The sequence below is a fragment of the Artibeus jamaicensis genome, unplaced genomic scaffold, assembly GCF_021234435.1.
Source record: "Artibeus jamaicensis isolate MK-2021 breed Jamaican fruit bat unplaced genomic scaffold, CSHL_Jam_final contig_415, whole genome shotgun sequence".
NCBI classification, from domain to species: Eukaryota; Metazoa; Chordata; class Mammalia; order Chiroptera; family Phyllostomidae; genus Artibeus; species Artibeus jamaicensis.
In genome coordinates this window covers 40,155,801-40,176,092 of record NW_026521823.1, presented here as the reverse complement: position 1 = coordinate 40,176,092, position 20,292 = coordinate 40,155,801, and the positions used below count along the sequence as shown (strand labels likewise).

The 20,292-nt window shown below is 49.6% G+C and overlaps 1 protein-coding gene across 1 annotated transcript in view; it reads right to left on the bottom strand.

The window, feature by feature from the left end:
* NBEA (neurobeachin) overlaps window positions 1-20,292 on the bottom strand; it is a 439,670-nt gene that overhangs the window by 223,652 nt on the left and 195,726 nt on the right. The window contains exon 35 of the mRNA XM_053665561.1: window positions 4,271-4,335. Within this exon, the coding sequence (XP_053521536.1) occupies window positions 4,271-4,335 (65 nt within the window). The remainder of the gene's footprint in view (window positions 1-4,270; window positions 4,336-20,292) is intronic.

Sequence of the window (20,292 nt, the reverse complement as noted above, 5' to 3'; positions counted from 1 at the left end):
CACTGGCTGCGGTCAGTGTCCTCCTGTCCTCCCCAATAGTTCCCTCATTCTCAGTAAACGGCCTACCTGGCCCTGCGTGGAGAATGGAAGGCATTACAGAAACTAAATAAATAAGCCCCGAATCCTGCCAAAACTGAAATGCCCCATCCTTTCTCAACGCTCTTCAACAGAAGTCCAGTCCCTGGGCCCCCGCCTGACCCCTTTCAGAGGCTTCCCTCCTTCAACAAAGCACAAAGGCCCCTTCTTCATTCCCACCGCACTGGCTTCGCGCCGTCAGCACTCACGGACACTGAAGCCCTTCCTTCTAAAAGATACCTGCCTTCTCGCCGCCTGCACACCGCAACAGAGCCGACTCCCAAACTTGAACTGGGTGCTCCAAGTTCAGTGCGACCCGCAGGGAAAACCTCTCTCACCCCAGCCATGACCCCACACACAGCGTTATTTTAAGAAAACTGCGTCTGCACTATTCACCACCCAGCCGCGAAGCAAGGCTGGAAGTCAGGCTACTGCGGACCCATTTCCCCTCCCACGACGCAGTCTCTCCGCAGTCCTGACTGGGTTCCCGGGGACGCTTCAGCTTTGCCCTTGTGCACCCCGGCAGCTACCCTCAGCCAGTCAGACACCACGGCCCGTGTTCAACAGGACTGTGGAGACCTCGGCCTGCACCTCTGCGCCCGCCCGCCTGTCCCCCGCACTCAGGCGGCGCCTCACCCTCCGCAGTCACACCCCACAGCCTTCGCTCAGCCTGGAAACCCCTCTCGGCGCGAACCTGGCCCAGAGAGTGTCCCTGCCTGTGTGGCCAGCACATGACGTGCGGCTCTGCAGCCATGTGCAGGCAAGAGCTCCCCAGGCGGGGCCGGCTGTCTTCTGCCCCCCACCCCGGTCTCTACTGGATTCCTGGGCCCAGAATTGTATTCCTTTTTTACACAAAATCTCACATGCCTATTTCCTAATGACCTCTCAGTTCTCAACCGAGCTGGCACCGTGTTGGGATGCACTTGTTTTAGGAAGGCCCTTACTTCCTCGCAGACTGACCTGTAAAGCAGCTTCAAGTCCACAGCAGACGTGAGCCGGGCCTACACCCACCACCACGGCCCCCGACCGCCGCACACACACCAAGGTCCACTCTCGGCGCCGCCTGTTCTGAGCGCCGGATCCGGTGGGCGCACCGCCCTGAAAACCCTGCGGGCTCTGTCTCCCTCCGGCCCCCGGAGACCACCCCTCTTTTCGTGGTCTCCTCCGTCTGGCCGCTCCCTAAATGTCACGTGCTTCCTGTCCTGCAGCGTGCCGCCTTTTCCTCCTGCTCCTTCCACTGAGTGACGTGAGACTCCGTTCCCGCTGGTCTTCCTGCAGCTGGACCAACTGAGTTTCTTTTCAGCAGTGAGTAATGAACAGCCCTTCTTCTGTCCCTCACTCACTGAGCGCACGCCTCTGCTGCAGCCTCCACCTTTTGGCCATTTTGAACAGAGTGGCTGTGACCCTTTGCGTGCAGGTTTTCCTGGGGACAGGAGGCTGCTCCTTCTCTGGGCAGACAGAAGTGTGGTGGCTGGATCGTGTGCCAAGAGCAGGCTCGCTCTTGTGACAAACCTCTGCCCCGTCAGCCCGGGTGCCACTGGCCACTCCACCAGCACCTGCACCCCACCAGCGTCGGGCCCGGTCGGGGTCCCCGAGGGCGGGCGTTCAGGCCCTCTCCCAGGCCTGTGGCGACCTGCCCCTGCGGTCCCAGCGAGCACTGCCCTGAGGGCTGCGGAGCTCCGGCTCGCGCACTTGCTCTCCATGGCCGTGTCTTCCTCGGCCGTGACCCAGTGAGGTGGGTGGCGCTCTGCTGCGAGCTTCGCGCACTGTGGCACACGCCAGACAGCAGTCACCTGCCAGCTGTGTCTGGTGCCGCTGTTCTCTCACAGTCCGAGTCTGCCTCTCTCTCCTGGCCTCTCGTGCACAGCGGATGCTGGTGAGCTTCCTGAACTCCGGGCTGCCGACTCTTTCTTTCCCAGGTCAGGCCCCTGGTGTTGCCTCTATGAAGTCAGCACGATGCCCAAGTCACCCAGGTTCTCTCCTCTGCTACCTGCCAGGACTTGCGTCATTTCACATATACAGGGCGACCCTGGCCCACTTTGAGTTCATTTGGGTGCAGGAATAAGGTCTGTGTCCAGGTTTATTTTTCACACGTCCAGCTGTGCAGGACGTCCAGCTGTGCAGGCACTACTTGCTGAAAAGGCTCTCTCTGCCACACTTTGCCTGGATGCACCTTTTTAAGTCCTAGTTTGTTCTGTCACAGTTGGGACAATTGGGACAATTCCCCCACTTCGCCCTCCCCTGCGCAGCCCACCCCGCTCCCACAGTCAAAGTCACCACGCTGTCAGTCACCACGCAGCTGTCCAAGTCCAGGGCTCCTTCGTGGAGACTCTGCCTGAAAACCCCGACGGCCCCGCCGTTTGGAAAATGCACCCCTGCAGACCAGGTGACCTGCACCATCTGAGGCTCCCGGGAACGCCTGCCCCCCAGTCCTGGCACCACTGCAGCGCCCGGTGTGCCAGGTCCCCGTCCCAGCCCCCAGCACGCTGCTGGGGACGGGCGGGTGCCCGACAGACACTGGCTGCATCGACGTGCAAGCGGCCCGTTCTCGCGGTCCCATGGCTGGTCAGGTGTCGGTCACTGTTCAAAGTCATCTTCACGGGAGGGCAGGCGGGCATAAAAACGAAACGCGCACCTAGAGCGGCACAGAGAACCTCACGGTGCGCGTTCTGGAGGTTCCTTTACGTTTCAATTTAAACGAAAGCTTAACTGCTTTCCAAAATTCCAAACACTTTCCAAAAGAAGACAAAAACAAAACAAACAAAAGATAAACCCAAACTCTACCACTGAGCAACAGTATCAAAAGCTAAAAAAACTCTGATACTAGCGAATTTTCCATCATTCTCCTTGTCTAACACAGTAACTGTAATCTTAAGTGGCGACAGTTCAATTCTGTGAACTCTTCAGAGTTACCAGTGACAAGATAATTGTTTTTTACACCACAGCTGCAACAAATGAGCGAAATCAGCACATGTGTGAATGGAGAGATTTCTGTAACTGATATGACACCAACTGTCCCAGGCAAAACTGTCTTCTACCTGCCACCACCAGCTGAGGATGAACAATAATTACCAATGCAGACAGTAATAAAGTCTTACAAGAACTACAGCGTGTTACTATGTAAGCCTATTTATACCATTTTAAAGACTGGTATTTGCTGCATCTTTTGCTTTGCAGGAATATAAAGTATATTTACATTTTAAGAGCTATATTATTACGACTAAAAGTAATTCAAGCATTGAATATCTAAATAGAGATAATATAGTAAGATATTGTTATAACAAAGGCTATATCTCAGACTATAATACACTGATGGAAAAAACGGTAATACTAAGCTTATTAAGTTACCTTAAAAACCAGATTTCTATACCATATATAACTAATTTTCAAGGAATATGTAATAAAATATGTTTTCTTGACAATCCCCCCTTGATAAAGCATTATTTCCGTGGTTTCATTATTTTGGTTTCATTAAACCTGGTTGGAAATAAAAATGAACAGGTTACACCAAAGAGTCACTATTTCCAAGAGAACACACTGTGTGGTAGAATAAACAAGCTGCAAAGGGTGCAGGCCCCTGGCTGGCAGAAGGCGCACACGTCAAAGTGACGACAATCGCCTCTGTCCTAGTGTGTCCCTGTCAACAAAGCACTGCGGCCCCAGAGCGGACGGCCGTTTATGACAGAAAATTGCAGTGACGGGCTCCAACGTCACCTCACTTAGGGCACTGTTCTAATGATGGTTTATATAAATTCCTAGCCAGACGGCTCTGCTTTCTACGTTTAACATCATTTCCGGTTTCGGCCGCAGACCAGACAGCACACACGCTCGGGCAGAGCCATCCCCACGAGGTGGCCAGGTGGCCGGGGATGCGCAGGGCACTGGACACAGATGGGGCGGCAGATGGGCCGCAGCCCGGGCCCACTCCGTCTGCGTGCAGAGCCCCGACCACGCGGGGGGCACGGCGCGAGCGCCCGGAAAACCTCCTGAAGTCTGTCCCTTCGTTTTATACATGGCCCCCCAAGTAGGAATTTCTAACATTTTAAAGTTTGTTCCTTTAGCGTTTCTGTGATACCTCATTTAATTAAAACACATATTTATCGTGCGTTTCTGGAACAGACAGCAGGTGAGAGCGGCTGCCCAGTGGGATCAAAGGCACCCCGACAAGTTGTCTAAAAACGGCAAAATTAATTACCTTCCTTCATTGATGAGCTCAATAAATGCAAGACCCGCGTTCTTCTGAATAGAATTCTGCCATTCCTGAAAGGAAAAACCAGACCAGGCGTCAGAAACATGAGCACGTAAGAAAAGCAACATCTGGGTTAAGGGTCACACCGATGCTGTTAATAACTTCCACGTGACGGTGTTTCTAAATCTTCTTTAAAAAGCGAACAAATATTACTGTAGTCCTCAGCTGAGAAGGTGCTTTTGGATTCCCACTCAACCTCAGGCGGACGCTGCCCGAGCCAGAAAGAGGCCACAGCCCGCAGACCTGCGCCCGGGGCACAGCGCCCTCGGCCCAGAGGCCGGACGCCTCGTGACATGGCTCCATAGAACTAGACAGGTTTGGAATGGAGACTTCAGTCACAGGTGTAAAAAATTTCACTGAGATTGAAGAAACCAAAATTGGAGACATAAACAACATATTTACATTGATTCAGAAATGGAAGGTTCTAGTTACATGTGCAGTCCAAAGGACTGGAAGTACACTGAAAACGTAGCGTGAGAGCCAAGTCCTTTGACACTTGTGAAAGAGAAAATATTTACTACTAGAACTGCGTCCGAAAGTCGCCTCTCTTGGCGGAGTCAGCCCGGGCCCCGCCCCATCACCAAGGACCTCCCGGCGGCACTGGGGGCTGCGGGTCCGGAAAGCGATTGCTCAGGCTGCGCCTGCCTGACCTGCAGAGCGCTCTCCCGACCGACTTCGGTTGTCAGTTTATCCCGGGGATTTCAAGTTTTGGGGTCTTTTTAAATATAGCTGGTAAACTGCAATTTTTGGATTAAAATTAATACCCCTGGTAAAGGCACCATAAATAAACACTTCCCTAATACATTTTTATAAAAAAAAATTCGTCCTGACCACCCCCGTCATCCACGTGGAGATCTTTCCTCCGTGGTCTAACCATTAGTGGCAGTCGGCTCCCTGCCCCCAAGCTCGGCCCCACGAGGCGCCCGCAGACCCTGGCGCCCGCAGGCCCAGGCTGAACCACCTGCTGGAAGCATGCGGCCCCAAGAGCAGGTGCCTGTGGGCAAACTCTGCCGGATGTGAACCTGCGAAGACCCTCAGAGGAACAAATCCTGAACCCGCTTCTCCCCAGGAGAGGGCGTTGCCGGCTCGGACGGAGGGCAGCAGCCTGGGGCCACTTGGGACCTGAAAAGGCCTCGGTCCCTGTTTTCAGCAAACTTTGCGTTTCAGTTGCCACAGTCTTTAAGTGAGTTTATCAGAATGACAAGACTGTGATTGGATTTTATAGAGCTTATTAAATCTTTCAAATCATTTCTGTTGAAAAATTACAGGCAGCTCTTTCTTCTATATTTTGACAAAATGACTTACTATCAACTCCGTACATCTTGCCTATTACCATTATATACCCTACATTTACTGCGAACCAATGTCCCCCCAGATGTGCCGATTTATCGGGAATACCTGACATTTACTGTAACGTTATCTTAAAGAACTGACTCTTATGTACCAAGAACAATGTCACTGTGAAGAATAGATTCTTACAGACGATGTCTTCGACGTGATTTGTTCTTTGTACATCCAGACTCCTTATCAGTATAAACTTGTAATATGAATAGGATTTTTTAAAAGTTACTTCGTAACGTATATAATAAAATATTACAGACACATCCCAAATTATACTGTATTTAAAAGATCACAGAGCAGAATGCTTTAAAACCTCGGTTCAGATCAAACAAAAAACACGTGTAAGGTGCCTTCATCCCTCGAGCAGCTTATCTGCAACCTGCACAGTCCGGCAGCAGGACCCAGTGAGAGCAACACTCGGCCCCACTGGGCGAGAAAGCTAGCGAAGTGGAGGCCAGCCAGACTCCTTCCCAGGAACCTGTGTTTTAGAGGAGCGATCTGTCATTTCAAAGCAAGGGAAACAGGGGACTGTTGTACAGACCCTTCCAGGAGAGACAAGAGGGACCTATACTCAAGTTTTGAACATGGAAATGAAACCAAGATATATTACAAAGAAGAGCTGCCAGGACTGAATGAAAAAGTGGCATTAAAGGGCCAAAGTGGAAGAGTGAGTCAAATAAGGTTATGAAGTTTTTACCACGGACAACACAGAGAATGGTGGTAGTGCCACGGAAATCCTGAAGAAGGGCACGCGTTTGGAGAGAACTCTAAGGTTGTTTTCAGTTTGTATCTGTTAGATTTAAAGTGATGAAGGCAAATCAAAAAGGAATACAGAATCTGGAATTATTTAGATAGAAATACTGACTAAAGGACGGACATTAGGCGAGTCTTCAAAGAACAGACAGAAAGGAGGTCACAGACCTAGGCTGATTCCTGGGAGCTATTCACATTTTTAAGATAAGAAAAAGCAGCAGCTGAAAGGGACAAGAAAAAGATTTCCCAGAACTTAACGAGAGAGGCAAAATCCTACATTCTGCTCTGCACCAGGGTCCGTATTAACTCCTCCATCAAAAAGCCTGAAATTACAGTGTTGCTATTTTCTCCAACAAGTTTCCTACTTAAAAAGGAGTTCCTCCAAGTAGAGGAGGGATGGGCATCCTGATGCCCAGGGGGCTCCTCCTGGACCTTGCTGTGCTGGTGGGACTGGGTCCCTTCTCACTTTGGTCTCTCGGTGTGTGGCCACTTCCTAAACGAAGCATTAGACACCTGTGTCATGTCTGTTTGTGTGTCACTATGTTGCCGATTTCCCCACATGTCCAAGAGGTCAGGGTGGAGGGGAACACAGGGCAGGTCCTGGGGTTTGGCAGGGACAGTCTGGTTGAACGGGGTCAGTGACTGGAAGGTCACTGACTGAGGAAGATGGGGCAGTAGCTACCACAGACTCTCAGAAAGGTCTGTGGTGGAAGCTGAGAAAAAACAGGATAGGGGTTTGAGAGAAAGGCAGCTTCCTAGTGTTCACGATGAAAACTGTGGCTTCAAACCCTGTGTCCCCTTTTGACACTACTTTTGAGCGCCTGCTGGAATCGGGCCATGTGCACAATGCTCAGTACACGTCACCAGCGATCCTTGGGTGAGCTGCAACGCACATGCAATTCCCCACCTGTCCTTACTACAGCTAAGGGCCTGTGGCAGGTAATGAAACCTTTTAAAATGTCTCTGCTGGGGACACTCCTGACTCACCTGCCACGGAGCTTCCCTCCTCCTGGGGAGGCAGGGCTGGCTGGGCCGTGTTCCTGCGAAGCCTGGGGGAGTGCTGCTCAGCACACACACCAGGGAGCCCCGCTCCCTCCCCCGAACCCTCCCCCGCACCCGGAGGCTCTGTCTGCCTTGCTCTTCTGCCACCCGACTGTCCCGATCTCCTGTCGTCAGACAGGAGGAACTCTCAAACCCGTACTCCACACAGGGCTTCACACAGGTAAGCTGAGCAGCGACGCCCCAGGGCCGGAGCTCCAGGGCCGGAGCTCCATGCTGACTTGCTCGCTGGTGTCCCCCACGTGTCTGCAACCGCGCCCCCTTTCTGTTTCCCCTGCACAGCGCACGACTGAGCCTTCCAAGGAGGAGCCGAGTTTTCCTGGTCTGCGTAACCGCATGAAAAAACGGGTATGGTTTTCAGAGGCTACCCCACCGCATGAAGGCAAGACTTTAATTCCAGAAGTTCAGTGATACTGGATGAAAACACAGAAAAGTCCTCATGTATAAATTTAATTAATATATACACCTGGGTCATTTTTTGGGTGCTGATAGTTACCTGCTTGCCAACATGTGCACTGTCTGCCTGCCGCGGAAGCCTGCCCAGTTCCGCAGGAACTGTCTCCTCGAAAGGTCTCCACCCTGCGGAGAAGGGCGAGACTGCAATAGGAGCTGATGCTGGCAGAGCAGCAGGCCTCAAAGTGTGCAAAGGAAATGACTTCAGAACTGTGGAAACGGGAAATGGGGCCAAGCTAGACTGTAATCCCCCTCCACACTTAGAATTCTGTATTTTTACCCACCTGAGGCCATCCCCTCGGAGACACATCTGTCTCCATGCTGGGTCACAGCCCCTTGCGGGAACGGCAGGGCCCCGCGCTCCGGGGTCAGCCGCCAGGGACCGGCCTGCTGTGTGTCCGCACTGTTATTTTCGCCGCTGCTGAGCGACTGCATGCTCCCGAATCTACGGAACCACTCGGACTCGGGCCCCTGCACTGAACAAAAGAACCAACGGGAGTGGGTACGAAGCGCCAACCCAGCAGAACCATGTCTGAGAACAGGGCCCGCAGTCCTTTCGGAGCCTCCCCAGAAGCCACGCCACGAAGACTGCACGGCAGACCCCTCAGAGGCCCACCATGCCCGCTGGGCTCGGACAGCAGTCTGGTCCACGAGGGCCGGGCCTCCTCCGTCACACTGTTTAACTGTCTGCCTCACTTTGTAGAAGAGTGTGGTGTTGGAGCACAATTACTTCGTGACATACACCACAATGGCCAAAGTATCCACGTCTCCAAAATGAGGCCGTTCTTAAGATCCTTGGAAACTCTGACATTGTATTTCATTCTCCTACAGGGCATTTTGTAAGATTGCAAGTGTTATCTTATCAATTGGGTAAAAACGTGACTAATGAATTAGGTTAGGCAATGACTATACCTTTTTATACTGATGCACATTTGGTTTTGTACTTCCGTAAGTATTTTTCTTTTTTTTTAATCCTTAGCTGAGGACATGGTTACTCATTTTAGAGAGAGAGAGAGAGAAAGGAAGGGAGAAAAAGTGGGCAAAACAATAATCAGTTGCCTACTGTTTGCGCTCCAACTGGGGACCACACCTGCAACCCAGGCACGTGCCCTGACTGGGAATCGAACCCAGGACCCTTCCCAGGATGGTGCCCGACCCGCTGAGCCACACTGGCCAGGGCACACCACTGGGTAACTGCTTCAAGGAGCTGCAAAACTAATCCAGGGAGACACCGAAAGGGGGGAGTGTAAACTCTGTGACAGCCAAAGCACAGGGCGTGGAGGAGGCCTGGACGCCTGCCTGCCGTGGCCCCTCAGGTTCACGGTGCTGCGAGCTCGGGCGAACGGCCCAGACGGGTCCCATCACTCTGACTGTTCTCGAACACACGGGCTCAGAGAACACGGGACAATGGAAATGTGCATGTGAGAATGCACACATGCCCACGGAGAGGATGGTTCACTGTCATTTGAACAAAGATGACCTCTTGGCAATGGCAGGAAAAGGGTATTTAAAGTCTGATCTACCAGTTGTTCCAGAAGGTTTCCTGCCGCTTCGGCGCACGCGTGCTCGCCCCAGCCGGAAGAAGCCAACAGCCGTGAGAAAGCAGGTGAGGCTCACGGAGACGGTGCACTTTTAAAAAACTTCCCGGGCAACTCACTGGGCTGCCTTTCAATACCCGTGGCAGAGAACTGCCACAGCTCTAGACACTTCTGTCACGATTTTTTACCTCTTCTACACGGATGCATAAAATTTCCCAAAGATGAAGCACTTTTTCAGAGAACTGGGTATCAAGTTAAGAATCCTTTGAAATGAAACACTTTGAAGACAAATAGGTTCCAGAAGGGTGACAATGAAATCCCTATGCTGCCAGCACAATCGCTCTGTGGCAGTCAGATGACCTGGCAGGAATCTCGGACCCAGGACACAGTTCCTTTTACCCACCAGTGTTTCCTCCTGGTCAGCTCCACGCACATTTCTCACTCCCTCTTGCTTTGTATAAAATTAAAAGAGCAATTTTATGTCCTTAGAGACTCAGTCCATCTCAAAATCTTTCAAAATGTGGAAAGTATTTCAAGGTAAAAGTAAAAGGTGAAGTTGAGATCTCAGGATTTCTGGAACACTCCAGAAGTGATTTTTTACTTGCTATATCCTTGGTGTGCACCTATCACTAGTGGACACCGAAAGTAACGTGGTCTGCAGAAATTTTCATGAGGAATGCTCATAACTGACCTGCTTATAAATTCTGTGCAGTACGTTATAAAAGTTAATAAGCACAAGGGTGGAAGCAAAAACACATTACGTAGAAAAGCAGAGATGAGTAGTGTTTTCAAAAATGCAAAAATACACTAAGAAGAACATATGCAAGCATCTAAAGTATCTTTTTTCACATTTGTGGCTCAGTTTTAGTAACAGCTCACTGGAAGCATTACAGGAAAAAGTGAACATAAGGAATGACTCATTAATGCGCAGTTCAAAGACACATCACCAACACAAGGGCAGCCACGGAAAAGCTGTTGGAGACATGGAAACACGTCTGGTCAGTCGGCAAAAGAAAAGCTGTGAGTCGTACACAGTCAACACAAAGAGGATTCCCCGGAACTCAGCGGACCACGAAGGTAGGGAAATACACTTAGAACAACTCATTACAAATATTCTTATGAATAGCTGTGAACACACATATGCATGTGTTTGTATTTATGATAAAAATAATCTGCGTTATTTTACACAGAGCATTTTCTGTATCTAAGAGCATACAAAATACAAGGATATTCACATGCTAGGCTGAGCTGCCGAGGGTACATTTCCCTGTTGAGGAAGAACTGCAACTAGAAATGACTGGAAAAAATATCAAGAAATGCCAACTTTTATTGAATAAGAAATAGAAGAAATGTTTCAGATTTTAAGATCTATTTGGGTAGAAAACCAAGAAGCTAGAATCAATTTTTTAAATAAAGTTTCAAGTTTACACTTTTTGAAATTAAAAAATAAATATGCATCACTTAGAAAGTGTGTTTGTGGTATTCAAACATGCAGAGTAAGATTTAATAATGATGTGGTTTTGAGTATCTTCAGTTCTTAAAGTTTGATAAAAGAACTTTCAAAACTGTTTAGCAAGTCGAACTCCTGCAGCAGTCTGTAATCTGGGAAACAATGGCTGCCCTTCCCAGATTCATGGGGAGATTTGCATTTGTCCACAGGACACGTTTCCTTCGGGCTCAGGGCGTGTCCCTGCCGTGACCGACCTGCTGCTCTCTGTTCATGCTACACTGTACTGTGGGTGGCACTTCTCTTCCGGAGGGTGTTTGAATGTCACGGTTCTGCAGAACGAGGACTAGGTGATCAGTGGGGTGATACTCAAACATCTCAACTTAAAAAAAGATGTAGCAAAATATAAATCTGAAAAAAATTATTCCATTAGCATCTAGAGTTCTAGCCTTATTCAACTACGGTCTGAAAGTGCTTGGTATGCTGAAGTTACTCTTCTCGGAAAATGTTCATGAGTAACCTAAAGATACAATAGACACTTAATACTTCTTAAAACATGCATTCCAAGACCTCTGTACATATTCCTATTTTTTGATGACCACCTAAATTTAAACTATACTACTAATGTGAAGTGTCTAATACAGGTCTCTCCGAGACAGCGCCGCTCGAGAGAGCGAGGCAGATGCAGCGACCTGGAAAGCGCGGCTGCGCCAACAGCGGCTTTCGCTGACGCTGCTAATGGGAAGAAAGAGCTTTGCATTTTGGTGTAGAAACCGAGTCTGAACCTCGGTTACCACACAACAAAAACCATTATAAAAGCACAAAGAGATACCATCTCACACCAGTCAGCATGGCTGGCGTCAATAAATCAACACACAGCGGTTCTGGCGAGGACGTGGGGAAAGGGGACCCTCGTGCACAGTGACTGGGACTGTAACATGATGCAGCCGATGCGGGAAACAATAAGAAGGTTCCTCAAAAAACTTAAACAGAACTCCCTTATGACCCCGAAACTCCACTTCTGGGTGTTTATCCGAAGAAAGCAAAACACCAATTTTAAAGGACACGATGTACTGAGGCTCACTGCAGCGTCAGTTGCCAGAGCCGAGACGTGGAAGCAACTCAAGTGCCCACCCACAGGTGCGTGGATAGACAAGGTGTGATGGGTGCACACAGTGGAGTACTGGTCACAAAGGGCGGAATCTGGCCACTTGCGGCAGCAAGGGCGGACCTGGGAGGTGTTATGCTCAGTGCCAGACACCAGAGGAAGACAAGTACCGTGCGATTCCACTGACATGTTGGATCTAAAGAATTAAAAACAAAACAGAAACAGACACATGGACACAGAGACTAAAGTGATGGCTGCCAGACGGGAAGGGGTTGCGGGGCTTTGTGAAAAAGGTGAGGGGATTGGGAAGTACAACTGGTAGTCACAAAAGAGTTACAGGAATGCAGTCAACAATACTGTAGTAACTACTTATGGTGCTGGGTGGGTACCGGACTTCCCATGGAGATCAATTCATAAACTATATAAATGTCTTGCTGTACACCTGAAACTAATATAATTCTGTATGTCAAGTATAATGGGAAAGTAAGTTAATTTTAAAAACGGGTGGTATAGGAAGTGAGGAAAGGAGATGAGGGGTAAGAGTGTTTACTTGTCGTTCCATATTTTTCCATACATTTCAAGGGTTTTTTTGGACACCGATCATGTATTTATTAAGTCAAACAAAAAGAAGGGTAAGTTTTAAAATTTAAAATTTAAGCATTTTAATATTTATGAGGGCTCATTTAAAGATCTAGAGAATTCTAGTTTAGTAAAAAAGAAAAACCAGATTGCACAGTTATATATAAGTGTGCTCTCCACTATTTTAAAAATTGCAGTAAACATGCACAGAGAAAAATTACTAGCAGGAAACACACAAAATAGTCATAATAATTACCTCTAGCTATAATGTTATAACCTATTTTTATTTGTTTCCTTGTATTTTTTAGCTTTCAGATTTTCCAAGATTAACATTATATATAATCAGAAAAAAATGTAACGATCGAGTCAGAATTTAGTAAGCACACTGTCACGTATCCCACAGGCCCGGACTCAGGAGCAGAAAAAATGTGTGAGACGCAGTGTCTTTCTTCCCTCGGACAGCTCCCCGAGTGTGCACAGGGCCACATGGGTACTAGACCCTTCGGGCAGTGTGTGTATAAGGTATGTGTCTGTAACATCCACCTGAAGCTAACAGATCACTGTATGTCAACTATAATCTGCAGAGAGCAGGAGCAGCCACGCCTCATGGGGCTGCCGGGACTCTGCTCCCCCCCGGGCTCCCCCACACCCAAACTGCAGCACGCGGCCTCTGGTCGTGCCTCGCAGATGACAAATCACTCTGCGCCAGTTATCTGCGACACCACTGGAGAACAGAGGGCACTTCCAGCATTAAACCTCGAACGCTGAGACCCTGCTATGCTTCACAGGCACGAGGTAGAATTGTGTGGTTTCCGCCCACGTCCCACGTTTATTCACGAAAAGTCGTGCAGCAGCTGGAGTGAGAGTTCTGCAGGGAAACACGGGTTATTGACCTGGTCAACCCAGTGCGGGGCTCTCAGGCACACAGCCGGCCTCCGCCTGGGCTCTGGAGCGGCTGGTCCGTCTTTGGGCGACACTAACATCGGAATGTCCAAGGCAGACTGTCACCCGCATGGAGGGAACAGATGCCCTGAGCACACGGTGTCTGCAAACACTTGCAATGTGGCTGCTGGGACTGACCCGCATTCTGCACGCAAAACAGACACCTGCCTGGAGAGAAGGCCTACAGAAATGGGGGTGTAAAGTATCTCATTAATGAGTTTTTATAATGGTTACGTGCTGACGTTACATTCAGGTTAAGTAAAATACAATACTAAAAAGTCTCACCTCTTTAAATGTGGTTATTAGAAAACTTAAATATCCTGGGGCACAGGTCTCTACTAGACAGCGCCGCTCGAGAGCGCGAGGCAGACCCAGCAACCTGGGGACCGCGGCTGCGCTGACAGTGGCTTTCGCTGACGCTGCTAATGGAAGAAGAACTTTGCATTTCTGTGCAGAAACTGAGTTTGAAAGGGCACACATTCAGGGAACTCGTAAGCACTGAAAACAGGAGGTAAACAGAGTTTTCATTTAGCCTTACGATACTAAAAATTATTTTACTTCTAATGCACAGGCACTGCTTTTGCATTAGAAATCATCTTGGGCATCTGTGCACAGCTGATTTTCAACAAGGGCCTTGAGACCGTGTGGTAGGGAAAGCGCAGTCTCTTCGACCAGAGGTGCTGAAAGAGCCAGACACGCACAGGAACAAGAACCAAGTTGTGTCCCTGTCCCTCGGTGCACGTGAAAATTAACTCCACGTGGACCTAGATTTGGGAACTAGAACTATAAAACTACCAGACAAAATGTACGGATAATCTCCATGGGCTTGGATTTGCCGTGAGTTATTTGATAGGACACTGAAGCCCAGGCAACAATAACAACAAAAATAGATCAACTGGGCATTATTAAAATTAAAGGCTTGGTGCATCCAAGAGCACTACAGGGGGAAGGAAAATGACCCAGATAACAGGAGACAATCTCTTCCTACCACACGCCTGATAAGGGTGTAACACCCAGAAAAAGTAAACAACGCGTACACTGCACAACAGAAACGCCCAGCTTAAGAAAAGAGAAAGAACCGGACAGACAGCTATGCCAAGAGGACACACATGACCGACAGGTGGACCTACAGGCAGGCCAGAAGGTGTGTCGCTGGTCACCAGGGAAATGCAAATGAAAACCGCAGGGCGTCCCTTCACGCCATGGGGAAGACTGAAGTGAAAAACAAAGGCAAATGAAAACAAAAAGAGCTAAGTGTTGGAGATGATGCGGAATCACTGGAAAACCTGTCCTCTCCTCGTGGAAAGGTAAAATGGAGCGGCCTTTGTGGAGAACCCTTTGGCAATTTCTTGAAAAGATAAACACAGAATTAGCACTTTGCTCAGCAATTCAACTCCTAGGAATAAGCCTAAAAGAATAGAAAATGGAGTCAAACACATTCCCGTTGGCCAGTGTCACAGCAGCACTATCCACGAGAATCCAAAGGTGGAAACAACCCAGGGCCCATCGAAAGGTTAAGGAGTAAACAAGTCCAGTGCTCTGCAGAGAATGCACTGGTGTTCCACCCTAAAAAGGGATGAAGCTGCGATACCCATTTCACCGAAAACCCTAGTTAAGAAACAGACCAGACATGAGGGACAGCACTGTGTGACTCCACCCACACCAGATACGGTGAACGGGCCCGTCACAGAGAAGACACAGGCCGGAGAGAGGCCAGAGTCTGGGGGAGACGCAGGGGAACGAATTACCACTGCTCAGCGCGCGGAGCTTTTGTTTGGGGCGTTGTCATGCTTTGAAAATAAATAATCATAATGCAACATTAAGGCCACTTAACTGCACACTTAAAAATGGCTAACGTGGCAGATTTGGGGGTCTAGATGCTTTACCTGCTGCCTGCCTCTAACCCTGAACTCATTAGGTCACAGACAGCCGCACTGAGCGTGCTGTGGATGGCGCTGCAGTGCACAGGGCAGAAGAGGCACCGGCAACACAGCACAAACCGTGTCGTGGTGTAAGCATGCGGCACAACCACAAACGCAGCGTGCAGAAAGGGGCTGCGCTGTGGAAGAACTAAGGGTTCGGTGCCACCCTTAAGTGGTCCTTCCTTTTGGACAGTTTTAAATACTCTCGGTAAATGCTGAATAAATACAAGCAGCAGCTCTGGCCGAGAGGCTCTGTTGGCTGGAACGTCGCACCAAAAGGTTTCGGGTTCAACCCTTGGTCAGGGCTCAGGGAAAGTACTGACCGGTGTCTCTCTCTCCCCCCTCTCGCCTGACTCCCTTAGATCGATAAACGCTGCCTTGAGTGAGGATAAAAGTGTGGTGAAGGGGCAGCACAATCCTGTTCTCCACTGGCTGCAAGGAACGCTTTGACGTGAGTGGAAATACTGCACAATCAGGCCTTTATCGCCTATGAAGTCGTTCCGTTAAAACGTGAACAGGGACACCCGTTTCCCACCTAGACACCGGCACTCCGACGCCAAGGGGCAGCTGGAGAGATCAGAGCCGTGCAGTGCGGTGCCACGCCGGCAAGGCCTCCTGGAGGACGGCGTCTGAAGGAACTGGGGGGCCGCGAAGTGACGGCAGTTCCATGTTTTCCCAGGGGAGGCGACTGCATCGGTGCAAGGAACAGAACGCACACGAATGAACGCCCGTGCGGGAGGCAGAGGCCGGAGGCTGCCTGAGGCCTCGCGGACAGCATCCTGCCAACGGCATCTGCATGGTGGGGCCTGGGGACCCCACTCAGATAAGCTGGCCTGGCTGGAGGAAGCCGGGGAAGGGCGTTCGAGACTGGGTCCCACTGTGCCAACTTCCCGAGAATCTGTAGTCGTCCACACAGCCATAACTGCACACTCGGCTACGAGGAAATGCGCAACAGAAGGAAAGGAGGGCGCTAAGAGTCACTTGTGACGTGACAGCCACAAAAATAAAGTATGCCGAAACAGACATAGGCCAGAGAAAAAAATTTAAAACAAGAAAATGTACAACAGTAGTAAAACTGCAAAACATATCAACAGTTTTCACTATTTTCCTTTTGTTACTGGGTCTTTCTGAGACACATGGATTTGCGGTTCCACTCATTCGCCTTCCATGGCCGATTCTTGGGTTGAGTGTGTGCCCTGACCGAGCAGCTCCCCGCCAGTCGCCCCACCTTTCGGAGTGGCTGTGAAGTGCCTGAGGGACGGATGTGACATACACAGAGAAAATAAATCTGGGGGGAACCGCCTGAAGGAGTGGGGCAGCAGGGTGGGAGGAGATCTGCCGGGGATCGGGGCCCCGCACCTCCGGCTGGACAGCACTGCTGCTCCGCCCCAGAAATGCCAGTGCCCACAGGTGTCACCTGTGAGCAGCCAGGCTCACTGATTTGCCCTTGCCCCAACTTTAGCAGAACTAAGAGAATTCAGACATGAGGCTAGGACCGTCATTTCTCATTTTTGTACTTAACCCTTTTCACACCGATGAGTTCGGAAGTTTTGTTCATCCCTGATTTCCCTTCTCGGTCTATACTCTGGGTTGAATGTGAAGTGTCTAATACACAAGAATGGAAAGTTAGATCATGTCTGAGTCCCACATGCATTATAGGGAGCTTAGGGAAAACGATTTTATAGCATAAAAGCAATTGACTCAAAACTTACTATACGCCCGCCCTTGTCCCACTGAAACACATCAGTGCTAAAACACCTCATGTACATTATCAGAAGTCTTCTGGGTCACATACTCTTTGCACCTTTGATTCAGTTTCCGAGGGCAGATGGCCAAGAACGGAGCCACCTCCTGCTGCCCTGGTCCAGTAGGCACTCTCCCCGAGATTCAACAGAGATTTTCTGCTCATTCAATTTTTATAACTTTCCCCCAAAATGTCTACAGTTCTACTATATAATTTTCTCCATATTGTCTAATATTTTAAATTCTTTATTGTGACCCAGGTTGCCAATACATGCAACATCACATTTTCAATCTGCTTAATTTTTTAAAAGCATATTAATTATGCTATTACAGTTGTCCCCATTTTCCCTTTGCCCCCCTCCGCTGGCACTGCCCTTCCCTCCGGCAGTTACCCCTCCAGTTCATGCCCCTGGGTCGTGCCTATCAGTTCTTTGGCTTCTCCATTTCCTGTACATACTGTTCTTAACCTCCCCGTCTACTTTGTACCTACCAATGATGCTTCTTATTCCCTGTACCCTTCCCCCAGTTCTCCCTCTTCCCCCTCCCAGCTGATAAGCCCCCAAATAACCTCCATTTTTGTGATTCTGTTCCTGTTCTAGTTGTTTCCTTGGCTTTTGTTTTTTTAGATTCAGTTGTTGATAGCTGTGAGTTTGTTGCCATTTTATTGTTCATATTTTTTATCTTCTTTTTCTTAGATAAGTCCCTTTAACATTTCATATAATAAAGGCTTGATGACTATGAACTCCTTTAACTTGACCTTATCTGGGAACACTTCCATTCTAAATGAATAGCTTTGCTGGATAGAGTCATCTCCGATGTACATCTTTAGTTTTCATCACTTTGACTACTTCTTGCCAGTCCCTTCAAATTTTGTTCTGAAAGATCAGCTGACAGTCTTATGGGAACTCCTTTGCAGGTAATAGTCTCCTTTTCTCTTGCCACTTCTCAGACTCTCTCTTTAACCTTTGGCGTTTTAATTACGACGTGTCTTGGCGTGGTCCTCTTTGGGCCCACCTTGTCTTGAGACCATGCTTCCAGCACCTGTATGTCTATTTCCTCTGCCAAATTAGGGGAGTTTTCTTTCGTTATTTTTCAAATAAGTTTTCAATGTCTTCCTCTTCCTCTGCCCCTTTTGGCCCCCCTGTGATTCGGATGTCGCCACTTTTGGAGATGCCCCGGTGTCTTCTTACTCACTCATTTTTTACAAATTCTTGTTTCTTCTTTCTGTCCTGGTTGACTGTTGGTTTCTTCCTCATGTTCCAAATCATTCATTTGGACTCCATCTTCCTTCCCTTCCCCGTTGGTTCCCTGTGGATTTGTATCTCGCTTCGGCTTCATTTCTTCCCTTACGCTGTGGCCGGAGCCAGGGAGTTCTCTCAGCATCCTGATCACTGCTGTTTTGGACTCTGCATCTGAAGGTTGGTTACTCTGTTTCCTTTAGTCCTTTTTCTTGGGTTTTGTTCTGATCTTTCATTTGGGTCCTGTTTCTTTGCCTCCTTACTTTGGCCTTCTCTGTGCTTGTTATTGTGTACTGGGCGGAGCTGCTCTGACTCCGTGTCTTAGTGCACCTGTGAGGTTGCATGGGGCGGAGCCTGAGGTGTTAAGGCGGGGGGGGGGGGGGCGACTTGCTTCACTGCTTTGTGGCTCTGCCTGGGGGAGAGGCCGGACAGGGCACAGTGCTGCTGCCTGGCTGCTGGAGGCCCGCTCAGCACTCGCCCCGCCTGCAGCCACTTCGATCTCTCCCCACACGTGACTGGCGCCCCCTAGCTGTTGCCCTGGTGGTGGTTCTCAGCAGGTGGGTTTGCGTGTGGTCTAGGGCTGTGTGGTTCCTGTAAACGGACTCTCCTGAGAGACCGGCGGTTCCTTCTGCCACCCGACCCCTCATGTTTACAGCCCGAAGTTACAAAGCTCTACTTCCCGGCACCGTAACCCAGGCGGTGCCGCCTGGCCCGGCGTTGGGATCGTGGTCCCCAGGGAGCGCTCCTGACCTGCATCCACCACCTGGGACTGCGGGACCGCCGCGGCCTCGCCACCGCCGGGTCAGGTCCTCTCTGCCCGGCCCCTCCTCTCCACCCCTCCTCCTCACCGGGACGAATATGGCCTCTTTAAATCCTTGCTTGTCAGACGCCCATACAGTTTGATTTTCTGGCAGTTCTTATTTTTTGTTTTGAAGCTGGTTGTAATTCTTTCTAAGGTTGTGCAAGGAGGTGAAGCGTGTCTACCTACGCCTCTATCCTGACCGGAAGTCTCCTGCTTAACTTTTATTTATACTTGAGACATATTACACACTTAGTGTCAAGAAAGATGATATAATCATAGGAACTCTAAAATTTTTAAATGCCCAATTTGCCCTTTTGACCTTGAGAAATACAGGGTTGCCTCTCGCATGCCCCCGTCTGGGGACCAGAGCTGCTAGGCATGTGCTCTGACTGGGAATCGAACCAGTGATTCTTTGGTGTGCAGGTGGGCATTCAATCCACTGAACCGCACCAGCCAGGGCTGCCCCTTTGACTTTGATATGATGTTATACCACACATGAGAGTTCGTGTCAGGTATCGTCCAGAGAAAAAGGCAGGGATATTCAGGAATGAAAGGGTAGCTCTAGACTTTCTAAAAATCGCTGGCATGCTGTAAAGGTGAAAGCCCACAGAATACCCAATACTGTTCAAAAGCCAGAAATTTGTTAACCACTCCAGTTCTGTCCCACTTACACACTGTCATGTTTCATGTTGAAAATGCCCGAGGAAAGAGCTGTTTCAAGCAGTGCCAGGGAAAGGGTCTCTCCCCCGACGGCTGGACAAGCCCCAGCGGACAGTCCGGCGCTCCCTCTCGGACGCGCCGCCTGCCCCAAGTGAGGCTGCGCCCGGGCAGCCGGCTTCCCTCCCGGCCGCGCCCAGACTGCTTGCGAGGCCTGCAATTCCTCCTCTGCCGAGGCTGGGAGAAGGGCTATCGGCTTTCAGGGGTCTCTCTTCGGTCTGTCTCAATGAAGCCTTCCACAAAATCTTGTTCCGGGCTCACAGGACCAATGCTCTGAACCCTATATAGGTAGTATTTCATGATATTCCATTTAAAATATCATACCA